The sequence below is a fragment of the Hyperolius riggenbachi genome, chromosome 4, assembly GCF_040937935.1.
Source record: "Hyperolius riggenbachi isolate aHypRig1 chromosome 4, aHypRig1.pri, whole genome shotgun sequence".
Classification (NCBI taxonomy): domain Eukaryota; kingdom Metazoa; phylum Chordata; class Amphibia; order Anura; family Hyperoliidae; genus Hyperolius; species Hyperolius riggenbachi.
The window spans coordinates 235,038,404-235,051,695 of NC_090649.1; the positions used below are offsets into that span (position 1 = coordinate 235,038,404).

Below are 13,292 nucleotides of genomic sequence, written 5' to 3' on the forward strand. Positions count from 1 at the left end.
GAACTTGCTTCTTACTCACTGTGTGCAGATATTCTGGTAAGACCCACACCTTGATAATAAGCAGTGACCACAAAGACCACACCAGTTTACCACATACCGTATATGCTTTTGTGTTCTGTTTCTGAAGCATTGAAAGCACATTCATGTGTTCTCAATGGCAACACATTGGGCTTGATTCACTAAGGGCTCGTTTCCACTATAGCGAATCCGCATGCAGGCACCGCATGCGGATTCGCATAGTCAATATAAGTGGATAGGATTGTTTCCACTTGTGCGTCGTGCAGGTGCGTTTTGGCGTGCGGGGGAAATCTGCCCGAATCGCGAATCGCCCGCAATGCTTTTAATAGGGAAATCGCATGCGGCTTTGTCATGCGGATTTCCCCGCGATTTCGTGTGCGATTTCGCATGTAAAGCTATGGAGCTTTACACAGGCAGTGACATGGTTAAATTCGCCTGGCTCCTTGCCATGCGAAATCGAGGGGAAATCCGCATGCGGAAATGCATCCGCATGCGATTTCGTTTGCGGTGGAATCCAGGCGATTCCGCACCGCAACAGTGGAAACGAGCCCTTAGACAAATAGCACGCCTTATCAAAGTTAGCACGCCTTATCAGAGTAGCATAGTGAGTGCTACGAACCCGCAGGGGCTCAGGGCAGGTCGAGTGGAGATCTCGTCATTGCCAATTAGCCGGCATAAGTTTGCTATGCTACTCTGATAAGGCATGCTAACTTTGATAAGGCATGCTATTTGTCTTAGTGAATCAAGCCCATTATTTTTTAATTTAAAACTGCTCACCATGTGTAGGAAGAAAGCAGCAAGCTATATATTTTTTCTCACACACATGAAAAAATGCATTAGATGTGACTTAGCCTTTTGATGTACATGGGTTGCCAGATGCCATGTATATTTGTGCATGGGTAAATGCAGAAAAATGTGAACATTGTGAGCATTGATAGTGCTTCTAACATTTTTCAAACAGGAATCTTACTTTTAGTGCAAGTACACTTTACAGCAATCATTCACTTTTGGATGTAACCTATTGTTCCTTGGTGGTCTTTTGATGTTTATAATGGATCATATTTTAATTAGATGACTACATATGTTTTTCAACAGGGAGTTGGCAACTTTAATATTTTATGTTTAATATTAAATTTAAGTAAACTAAATCTTTATGTTTACAGATTGATTATTTAAAATATGCCCATTACGTTTTGTTTTTCTTTCAGACCAAATGACCCGAACGCCTTGCAGCTAATCAGTAGTCGAAATTTAAAGTTGCACTTTAACCTACATAGAGGCCTTCATCACCACATCAATTTAATGTTTGATTATTTTCACCTCTCAGTCATATCTGTTGTAGTTCATGGCTCTTTGGTAGCTCTGCATCAACCACTCATCAGGTACTTTTTTTTTTCTTTCCCCTAAAATTATTTTTTTGCATGTAGTCTTCCATGTTCCTTTGATCTATGACTGTATACTATAGGGCTTAAAGGATACCTGACTCGTGGCCTTGTGACGCCACATCACCTGCCTCGTGCTGTCCCCCCTAGTGCAAAGTGTGAACCCCCTTCCAAAGGTGCAGTATACTTTATCTGTCCGTGTCTGCCCCTGGTTCGAATAACATGGGTGCGTGTGTGAAGTCACATTTTACATTAGGTGGGACAGCTCGGGAGGTAGCGGATGTGTTGCCACAACATCGGATTCCCGAAAGATTTCATGCTGAAAGCGATCGAGAATTGGCCTGCAGTGTATGGGAGGCCAACAGATCTCTCTCTAATCCATTTCAATCAGAGAGAGATCTGTCTCCTGGTTAAGCTGTCCATATCGTCTGATGTATGGGCATCTTTGCTCCTCAACAAAAGGCTTAACTTCTGGACTTGTCCTCAGATACTACTCTAAAGAAAAAAAAAGGAGAATGCAATATAACGTACAGTAATTCTGGCTTACTGTTCAAGATGAGTATCCTTCAATTTCTGACAGTTCCATTGATGAATTGTTGCCCTTTTCTGCCTCATATTTGTGTGAGCAGACGTTTTCAGCTCTTAACACTATTCAGTCCAAAACTAGATCACGGCTCATTGATACAGAAATGGAGTTATGGGTGTGTTTGTCAAAAATTAGGCCACGATTACAGAAATTGTGTTCTTTTTATCAGGCCTAGCTGTCCCACTGATTCTATTTAATCATATTCGTGAAAAGTTCTAGGCCTTTATTGAAAAATTTAACTCAAAAGTTGAAAAGTTCAAGTGTATTCAGAAAAAAACACTCTTTTCATTGATTTCATTATTATGCATATTTTTCTATTATACATACTGTATGTGACGTGTGACAGAGATTTGTGTTTGGCGTGATATGTCACGACCTGAAAGAGGCTGGGAAACACTGTTCTAGGGGGACACAGAAATGCCGAACGCAACCACTGGGACCTAGCACAGCATTTACAGGAATGACGCAAAGTGCATTGAATCTACGTCCAGGAATGTGAAGTAGTTAAGAGATCATCGGGTTCTGTTAGTAATTTTTTGTTGTGATCTTGCTTTATGAAGGGCAAAACTAGACTTCCATAATCTTTGTAATTTTTCTTTCAGCTTTCACCGTGCAATGAAGAACACCTGGCTGAACAGAAATGCTCCTGCCCAGAATAAGGAGTCTGCAATCCCCACCTTGGAAAGTGTAGTTTTTGGCAGTAACTACACAAAACAGCTTTCTGCTGATGTGAGGATCTACTGAAACCCTATACTTTGCTAAAAGTGTCCTAAGCTAATAGTAAATATAATTTTGCCACCATGAAACAGAAGGTATTTAAAGTCACTCAGCTTTGGGTGAGCAACAGTTGCTTCCCATGATGCATCACTCCCAAATATGCAATTCATCTCTTTATGCCCCAGAGAGCCACATCAATCCAACATATTTCATTCTTTTGGGTCCTCATCAGTGCATATAGCCCTATGGGATAGGGTTCGGACGAGTACTACAGAATACCCAGATATCTCATGGTGACCCAGAAGCTGGGTATTCTGGTACTTGGTACTGGTGCAAGCTCTATCCCATAGAGCCAGATCAAATTATGCTATACATTGATGAGGACCAGGAAGTCCAAAACTGGGTGTATGCATGTTGGTTGTAGCTTATAAAATTATTAAGTTATAGGCTCACTAAACACCAGCAGTTATGGATGTATACCTGGTTTCCAGGAGCATAAAGACATGATTTGCATACTCGATAAAACCACATTTGCTCACTTAAAGCGGACCCAAACCAAACATTTTTTTAATTAAAAATATTTAGTTGCACCACTCTGACACATACAAAGATAAATAAACACTCCTTCAAACCTATGATCATTTCAGTGCATGATTTTCACCCTTCTCTTTTCATAGCTAGGGTTATACAGGAGGCTGCCATTAGCAATTCCTCCAATGCCGGACACCATCTACTCCACCAGTTTGCCGGAAAAATCCCGGCAATTTGAAAGGAAGGGAGGGGTTCCTCCAATAAATGTAAAATATTTTATATTTGTCATCATGCAGCTGAAAAAAAAGGCTGCTATTTATTATTATAATTTAGAAAATAGATTTTATTTCTGAAATCTTGTATTTTTATTTGGGTCCACTTTAACCTCCCTGGCGGTATGATTCCTTCCTGATTTTAGGATCTAAAAGCGGTACAATTTTTTTCATGTGCTTGTAGACCCTAAAAGCAAGAACTAAAAATCATACCACGAGAGATTCTGGAGCAGCCCCTGTACTTGCTCACCTCCCTGGGATCCAGCGCTGCAGTTATCCATCCATTCGTCCTCCGGATGTCGCAGTAACCCTATAGTGAGATTGCCTGCTGTCGTCGTGATGGCAGCCGGCAATCTCACCAGGGGGATGCAGAGCCTCCATGGACAGGAAGAGGAATGGCCGCCAGCGTCTGGTTTGCCCGGGAGGTGAGTGAGAACACCCGCTGCGCGCATTGCTCTGCGTGGACCTCCCGGCGGCTACCATGAGTGTAGCTTGGGCTTACCGCTCTGAGCTTCGGTTTTCCACCTCCAGTGTAGCTCATGGTTACCGCTAAGGAGAGTAAAGAGCAACTTTACCGAAAGATTAGTAGTAGGGGAAATATGTATCAAGACATTGCAAAATTAGCAGTTAAAAAATAGAAAGTAGATCAAGAAATGATTGATACTTGCTATGCAATTTGTTCATGTTGTGTGATCCTCCGTGAGCCTGCAGGTCAGCATCTTTACTACTGGCAGAAAAAATCTCCACGGATAGTACCAACTTCCCTTATCTATAAACACGCCTACTAACAATGTAATAGGCTAAAAGGTTGTGTGTAGAGGGAGATGCAGTTTGCAGTCATCATTATATGAGGATATATAATATTATATTTCATGTTATATAATATGAAACAAGGTTCATAGACAGGAAACTGTGAGGGCCATGGCCGGAAAAACACTGTTGGAGGGTTTCGGCTACTGAATATGATGAAGTTCAGTTCTGCATTTTAAGTTCCTCTTTAAAGCTGAACTATTGCAAATACCTTAAGTTTTAAAGGGAAGGTTCAGGGACTATCTGAAAAAAAAAAAAAATCCCCATCCACTTACCTGGGGCTTCCTCCAGCCCGTGGCAGGCAGGAGGTGCCCTCGGCGCACTTCTGCATCCCACGCCGGCGCGCTGACGTCATCGGACGTCCTCCGGGCTGTACTGCGCAGGCGCAGAACTACTGCGCCTGCGCAGTACAGCCCGGAGGACGTCCGATGACGTCAGAGCGCCAGCGTGGGAAGCAGAAGTGCCGGGCCTTGGAGCGCAGAAGAGCCCGACCTGGCCGCCGGCCTGGCCAGGTCGGGCGCGCCACCGGAGACCACCGGGAGCCTGCGGAGCGGCGCCGAGGGCACCTCCTGCCTGCCACGGGCTGGAGGAAGCCCCAGGTAAGTGGACGGGGATTTTTATTTTTTTCAGATAGTCCCTGAACCTTCCCTTTAAGAAGGCAAAATCCTATTTAGAATTGTTTTTTAGTAAGAAGACTTTTTTTGGTCTCATTTTAGCTCCTTATACATTTGTAGTGGTTCTGGGTCACCATTAGCTATCTGGGTTTCCAAAACTATAGTGACTGTAAATATTTGTCATAAATGCTTTAGGGGACAGGTCTTAATTTGTTTTTACTGATAAAAATATATATATTTTTCCCACAACTTTGATGGTATTCTTATGTTTTTCTGCTCTCTAATTTGAAATTACTCTGACCCACATTTTTTGGGCAGTCAGAACAGCAATCATAGTTGAGCTAAATTATGCACTGTGCAATTTGTTGTAGATCAGGTAAATTATTGCTATCTTTAAGATACCAATTGTTTACCTGATCGTCCAGCTTGCACAGTCAATAGATATTAGACTAGCAAAACAGACCACCACAGCACCTAGCTTACTACTGCTTGATGCAGTATGAAGCTATGCAACAGCTTATTGCGTTCCACTGTGGCCCCCATGTTTCCATCAGCACTGATTGGGTGAGGAGTGGATAACTCTAATCTATATTCATCCAAAAATATAATTGAATGCACCTTTTTTAAAAATATATATATTTTCATTCGATTTGATGTGCTTATCAAAACGAATTAAAAAACACTAACACTGACGCTTCATACGCACACTAGATTTAACTTGGCTGAGGCAGCAAATTTGGGCTGTCTCAGGCAAGATTTTAGGTGTGTGCTGGTGTCTCTCCAGCATGCCGGATCTTTAAATGATGACAACAGCCGAGTGCATCAGCCTTCTTTACCGCCTGTGGGGAATTTCTCCATCATCCCTCCTCCAGTTCCCATACTAATGGAAAACTTTGCTCAGTTGTACCCGAGAGACAGGGCTGGTTCAAGTAACAATGGGGCCCTAGGGCAAGATTAGCCTGGGGGCCCTCCAACAGACACCACCCTGACCAAAAAGCGTCATCAGAGGCCCTTTGTTGCAGCCAAATTTCCCTCCTGGGCCCCTGAGCTGGCTGCTGACCCTCCCCCAATCATCCCCCAACTTAACAGGCTCTGCAGTGTCCCTGGGGAACAACAGTTCAGATGGGAGAGGGACAACTTGGGGGCCCCTGCAGGCTCTGGGGCCCTGGGGCAACTGCCTATTTTCCTATGGTAGCTCCGGCCCTGCCGAGAGATGCTTCTGGGTGTGCTTATGCACAGAACTGTAACTCTGGGGTTCAAGTTTCAAACCCTAAGGACTACAATTATTGGAAGTGTGTACATCGCTTAAAGGGATACTGTAGGGGGGTCGGGGGAAAATGAGTTGAACTTACCCGGGGCTTCTAATGGTCCCCCGCAGGCATCCTGTACCCGCTCAGCCACTCACCGATGCTCCGGCCCCCCCTCCGGTACACTTCTAGAATTTCAGACTTTAAAGTCTGAAAAACACTGCGCCTGCGTTGCCGTGTCCTCGCTCCCACTGACGTCACCAGGAGTGTATAGCACAAACCCAGTATGGTCTGTGCCTGTGCAGTACGCTCCTGGTGACATCAGCAGGAGCGAGGACACGGCAATGCAGGGACAGTGGTTTTCAGACTTTAAAGTCTGAAATTCCAGAAGTGAACCAGAGGCGGGGCCAGAGCATCGGTTTTCGGCTGCGCGGGCACAGGATGTCTGCGGGGGACCATTAGAAGCCCCGGGTAAGTTCAACTCATTTTCCCCCTACCCCCCTACAGTATTCCTTTAACACTGCATATGTAAAGGAAGTGAGGGATGCCAGATATCCTAGATCTGTACATAGATCTGTCACATAGAACACTACAAAGCTAGCAGCTCCAGCAGTGTGACCAATAACTGTCCTTTCACTCACCATCAGTTGCTTAGCAGAATAGTTCTGCATGTTAACTCTCTCCCCATACAATTCTATGGGCCTGTCCACATATCTGCGTTGTAACAGAACGCGTTAATGTAACTCACTGCATGCAGGCTTTGAATTAACATCTATGTCCTGTCTCCATTGCAGTTCACACACATTATAACCTGTGTGGTACGCACAGAGTGAATCCAGCCTAATGATTTTTGCTGAAATCTTTTTGAATAGTCACTGGTACAAGATGGGGGAGTTTTTTGGCAAACTATATCTAGAAGAAATGTGATCCTTTACCTGATCTGCTACAAACTGTACAGTGTATGCATAGAATAAGTCTGATACGGTGACTTGTGCATGCAGATACTACATGACTTGTGCATGCAGATACTACATGACTTGTTTTTTTGTTTTGTTTTTTAGGGCAACAGCTTTGTGGTTCAAGATTGTTTCCTACAACATGCCTACAACTTTCACTGTACACTGTGTGCCTGCTTGCTGTCTTCATTTAAGGGATTATACAGCTATTTCATGACCATAACCAAGGAGTTACCTTCGTCCCTCAAGCTGGAGCTGGGTAAGTATGGTCTTGCCTAATGCCTAGATTATCTATGCTACCTTCTTGTGATCAGCTTATATTTTACTTTACTTCTGGTTTCTTGGACCAGCCAGTATCTGTACATCATAAACTTAGCAGACTTCCCTGTTTTCTTGCTTTCCTTTAAAAAGTGCAGTTTTGTTGAACTGCGATTTGTTACTTCCACCAGACTAAAACCAATTTGTGCATGCACTTCTTTGCAATAAGCACCATCATTACATTCCCCTGTTATTCAAGTATAATTGCATGCCTAGTCCTTCATATTAATGAGCAGGTTATCCTTTAGCACATTTTGTGCCACCTTAAGCAGCATTTTAGTAAGTGTGACGCTATAAATACTCTTGAGTATTTTATGTACATGATTTATTACTATATTGACATAATTTTGTAGTAGACTTGTGCTTTTCTCACAATGTTGCTTGGATGTTTTTTAGGCTAGAACAGAGAATAACTACTGGTTTGGGAACATTGGTGCTGATAATTTATACTAATGACTAACAATATGCTTTGCCCGCCTGGCACTTTAAAAAAAAAAAAAATTAAGCATCTAGTGCCACAGCCAATTATGGTTTCTCTTTTCTCTCTATCTTGGTCCCTATCTGCTGTAAACACTACTGATCGTTTCTGTTTACATCTAATTGAATGTGTATGCACACAATTAGAGTAGTACAAGGTTTAACTGTTGGTGATGCAAGGCAAATTTCACAGTGCTGTCTTCTGTTTTTCCTGTAGTATTAGTTTATCAGTATGTTTTGTTTTTGTTTTTTATTCTCTTTCCCTTGCTTTGTTATATGATGTACATTTGTCTTTTTGTGTCATCTAACTACAACTATACAATACTACTTCAAAAAGAACTAACTGAACTTAATCCAGCAAGTTGCTCAATTTGTACATTTTATGCTTGTTCAACTTCTATAATAATCGTGCATTGCATATTAACAACATAATATCCTGTCTGGTCTGACTGGAGTGCACTAAGTCCAAGTCTTAATGTACATCATAGAAAATCTTTCCTGTCTACTAGTTCTACTGGCTCTCTGTGCTTTACTTGACTGATCTCCCCTTACTTGCTGTCTGACTTCTCACTAACACAAGTTAAGTCATAAAGCACAGATATGAAAGGAGTGTAATTAGTACATATGTGTGCCATCCTTACAATCAGCCAAGCCCCGCATGCAGGTCCTTTACGAACGTCTGCTCAGAAGAAAATATCCGTGGCCAGCAAGAGAAGACGCTTTGGGTATGTTGTTCTAGTCAGTGATGTGTTATAGAACTGCAATAGATCAGAACATACTGTTTGTTATTGCTTATGTATGCTTGTTTACATTCTTACAATTTGTAAGATGATGTATTTGGTAGCTGTCAGTCATCACTGCCACTGTGTAACATTAAAAAAGAGGAAATATTGTTATCTTGTGTTGTGCATCCAATGTACCCAGTGATTTTGATGTTCTTCCTTTATCATAACGATTATAAATAGTAGTTTTCCCATGGAATTTGGGACACTGATATGCCCTTATTTTTAAGTGCTCTGGACTTTTTTTCCATGTCGATATACGCCAATGGTTGATGCAACCCACTTTTAATATTGTGGGTAGTCAGAATATCTTCCACTATTGAGATTATAGGACCTATTTATGGTGTTATATTCTGACTTGCTAAAATCTGTGGCTGTTGTTATCACTAAAATGCTCTGTGTATCTGCAAAACAAAATTTTATTCCGATTAACATAGCATATGCACGGTTATCTTTAAAAACACACTGTATTACTTTTTAACCATATAGTACTTACCTAGTACTGTGTTTAAAGGACAACTGAAGTGGGAGGAATATGGTGGCTGTCATATTTATTTCCCTTTAACCACTTGCCGACCGCGCACTCATAACGCGCGTCGGCAAAGTGGTAGCTGCAGGACCAGCGACGCAGGCTAATTAATCAGGAAACAGCTGCTCGCGCGAGTGGCTGCTTCCTGTCAATTCACGGCGGGGGGCCTCCGTGAATAGCCTGCGGGCCACCGATCGCGGCTCGCAGGCTAAATGTAAACACAAGCGGAAATAATCCGCGTTGTTTACATTTGTACAACGCTGCTAACAGTAGCAGCGTTATACTAAATCAGAAATCCCCGGCCAATCAGAGGCCAGGGATCACTGTCACATGACAGGCAGGAGCCTGTTAGAGGCTGCACAGGACAGATCCGTTCCTGTGCAGCCTCCGATCTCCGGGAAAGGGAGGGAGGAGAGGGGGAATCCTGCGGTGGAGGGGGCTTTGAGGTGCCCCCCCCGCCACCCACACGCAGGCAGGAGCGATCAGACGCCCCCAGCACATCATCCCCCTAGTGGGGAAAAAAGGGGGGGGCGATCTGGTCGCTCTGCCTGGTGTTTGATCTGTGCTGGGGGCTGTCGAGCCCACCCAGCACAGATCAGCGAAATCAGCGCTGGTCCTTAAGGGGGGGGTAAAGGCTGGGTCATCAAGTGGTTAAACAATACCAGGTGCCTAGCAGTCCTGCTGAACTTTTATGCATCAATTGTGTCTGAATAACACAACAGCATGTGGAAAATACAGTCAAACATACCATAAGTCAAACTTCTGGTCTGCATACTTGTTCAGGGTCTAAGCCTAAAAGTATCAGAGGCAGAGGCTCAACAGGACAGCCAGGCAATTTGACATTGTTTAAAGGGAAATGCATATAACAGCCTCCATATCCCATGCTTTTTCAGAGCAAAATGTACATTTCAGTGATAAACCTTGTACACACTCAGCTTCTTGCCTTAGCAATTGTTAACCTCCCTGGTGGTAACCCCGAGTCAGGATCGGGGTTGGAAATCCGCAGCTCAGAGTGGTAACCCTAAGCTAGACTCGAGGTGACCACTGCGAGGTCTATGCAGAACAATGGCGAGCAGTGGGCGTTTTCACTCACCTTCCCGGGGATCCGGACGCCAGCAGCCATTCTTCTTCCTATCCTCTGAGGTTCTTCAGCTCCCTGGTGAGATTGCCGCCTATCGTCATGACGACAGCCAGCGATCTCACTATAGGGTTACAGCACCACACAGAGTACAGAGGGAGAACTGCAGCGCTGGATCCCAAGAAGATGAGTAAGTGCTGGGGCTGCTGCAGATATCTGTGGTATGATTATTTCTGCATTTTAGGGACTTTTAGGGTTTTAAAGTGAGCTAAAAAATTGCACCGCGTGTAGACCCTAAAATCTGGAAATAATCATACTGCCAGGAAGGTTAATCGATGATTAGGGTAACCGTTTTAGGAAAGAGCACTGTGTGGTGTTCTATGGCAAGGATGTTGAACTCCAGTTCTCAAGGCTCATGGTCCTCACACTTTTTTGGCACAGCTCAAATTTATTGATGGAACTGAATCAATAGAAGTTTGGTTCATCAAGAGCAACACCTTTCTTCATTTCTCAGCTAATCCTAAACACTGGCATGGATATGGCCCTCGAGGACTGGAGCTTGACACTTGTGTTCTATGTAGAAGAGAGAAGGGACGATGGACTTTGATGAGTGAGTGGCTTGCTAAATGACACTGTGGGGTAGCTATATGCTAGATTCTCGGCTGAACCAGCATTTTATCCAGCGTGTACGAGGCCTAAGACACTGGACAAAAGAGACTTTTTCTTTTTTACCATGTTATATTATTAGTATTCTATGTATTTACACAACTCTGAAACAGAAGTTAACAATGTATAGTGAACAATTCTTACCACAAACTGTCCATCAGAAGGTCTCACAATGGAGGAAAATTATGGGTGGAAGTCAATACCCTGTTTTACCAGTATGATTCTGGGATGTGAAATAATACTGGAGAACCCAGAGGAAACCCATACAAATATGGGGGGGGGGGGGGGTGCGGGGGGGGGAGACATGCTCTCAGCAGGTGGTGTCCTGATTTTAACCTGGGACTCAGGTTAGAAAAAGGGCATGCCCGCCACTTAAAGTAAGCAAATAAGTAAGATATCATTGTGTAAATATTTTTTTTTCTACCTTTTAAAAAAAACAACAAATACATCACAACAGTCAGCGTTCAAAATCTTACCAGACAGTTCTACTAGTATATGTTGCCTTGCAAACCAGCAATACCTTAAAGGACAACTGAAGCAAGAAGAAAATGGAGGCTGCCATATTTATTTTTTTCATTTAAATTATACCATTTGCATGGCATCCTGCTGGTCTATTTGTCTGCAGTAGTGTCTAAATAGCACCAGAAACAAGCATGCAGCTAATCTTGTCAGATCTGACATAGTCAGAAACACCTGATCTGCAAATGCTTGTTAAGGGTCTGTGGCTAAAAGTGTTAGAGGATCAGCAGGACTGCCAGGCAACTGGTGTTGATTTAAAGGAAATATATGGCAGCCTTCATACCTTTAATGCTCCTGCTTGGATTGTGGCCTTTGCAGATGCTCATGAATAAATACTGAATATTAAATATTTTTTTTTATATCATGACAAAGTGTCCAAATGAATCTCTTTTATATTAATATTGTATTAAATATTATATTAATATTTTGTATTAATGTTGTCAGCGTTCAGTAAGCTCTAAAGGGCATACATTGGCTCAGATGTGAATAGAAAACCCAACAGCAGAGTGAACACCCCCACTACTAGAATACAACATTGAGTTATCCTCCTACAGGTCCATGGCTTAGGATAGTTTGGGTATTTAAGATGGCTTCCACAGGGTCTGATCCTATAACCAGGCTGGAAAAATATCCTAAATTGTATACCTCTTCTAAATGAGACAAGCCGGCTCTCAGGAGCTATATGATGTAAAATGCAAAAGTAGTACAGAGGCGCCAACAGGGTAAAAACAATATTTCTTTAAAATGGATAAAATGAAGTAGGAGCGGTGGACTTACCCCTCCAAAACAGACACAAAAAAATTGCTGTTTTAAGCAAAAATCAGTTTATTTACATACTCCGAACAAGGTGCAACGCGTTTCGCAGGTATATCCCACTTCCTCAGGCAATAAATAGGAGAATATCACTGTTGACAGAAGACAGTATGCTAAGTACTCATACAGACAGCCAAGATATATATATACCCCTGTGTTAATATGTATGAGAGAGTCAAAAATATGAGCACGCATATACACAGATATATATTTAATTCAAAGCCCATTTTATCCATTTTATGAAAATATTCTATATATAATTTTTTAAAATAATTTTTTGTATAATAATTTTTGTATATATCTTGGCTGTCTGTATGAGTACTTAGCATACTGTCTTCTGTCAACAGTGATATCCTCCTATTTATTGCCTGAGGAAGTGGGATATACCTGCGAAACGCGTTGCACCTTGTTCGGAGTATGTAAATAAACTGATTTTTGCTTAAAACAGCATTTTTTTGTGTCTGTTTTGGAGGGGTAAGTCCACCGCTACCTACTTCATTTTATCCATTTTAAAGAAATATTGTTTTTACCCTGTTGGCGCCTCTGTACTACTTTTGCAGTTGTTTCCAGCCCTGGTGAAGGGGAATTCTTCCTTTTTCCCGATCTACAGAGAGTGACTTCTTAATCCTGAGTGGGGACAGGTCTAATCTCCTCACCTGCCTTCATAGTGGTTACCTGGACGGTAACCCATGTTTGTGAGTATAACCTACCTATACTTACCTTCCATACCCAATTTACAGTACATACTACACTATACTGGGCTCTCGGCGTCTTCCCTTATATGATGTAAAATATTAACATTGCAAGTAGGCCAAATTATAGGGTCTGGGATAGTTATAAAGTGAGGCAGATTAGGATAACCTTATGAAGGCCTAAATGAAGACACATTACCTATCCTCTTAAAAACCTAGATTTTTTCCAGATTCCATGCTTTGAGTAATTTTTCATACCGTGGGCAGCACGGTGGCGTAGTGGTT

At 42.5% G+C, this 13,292-nt stretch overlaps 1 protein-coding gene across 4 annotated transcripts in view; it reads left to right on the forward strand.

Moving 5' to 3' along the window:
- The window catches only part of FAM135A (family with sequence similarity 135 member A), a 180,272-nt gene that overhangs the window by 105,623 nt on the left and 61,357 nt on the right, over positions 1 to 13,292 (forward strand). For 3 of the 4 annotated variants that reach the window (XM_068281457.1, XM_068281458.1, XM_068281460.1), the window contains 4 exons: positions 1,227 to 1,400; positions 2,589 to 2,715; positions 7,239 to 7,392; positions 8,576 to 8,653. In XM_068281457.1, the coding sequence (XP_068137558.1) occupies positions 1,227 to 1,400; positions 2,589 to 2,715; positions 7,239 to 7,392; positions 8,576 to 8,653 (533 nt within the window). The remainder of the gene's footprint in view (positions 1 to 1,226; positions 1,401 to 2,588; positions 2,716 to 7,238; positions 7,393 to 8,575; positions 8,654 to 13,292) is intronic. The other variant, XM_068281459.1, reaches the window with a different exon arrangement.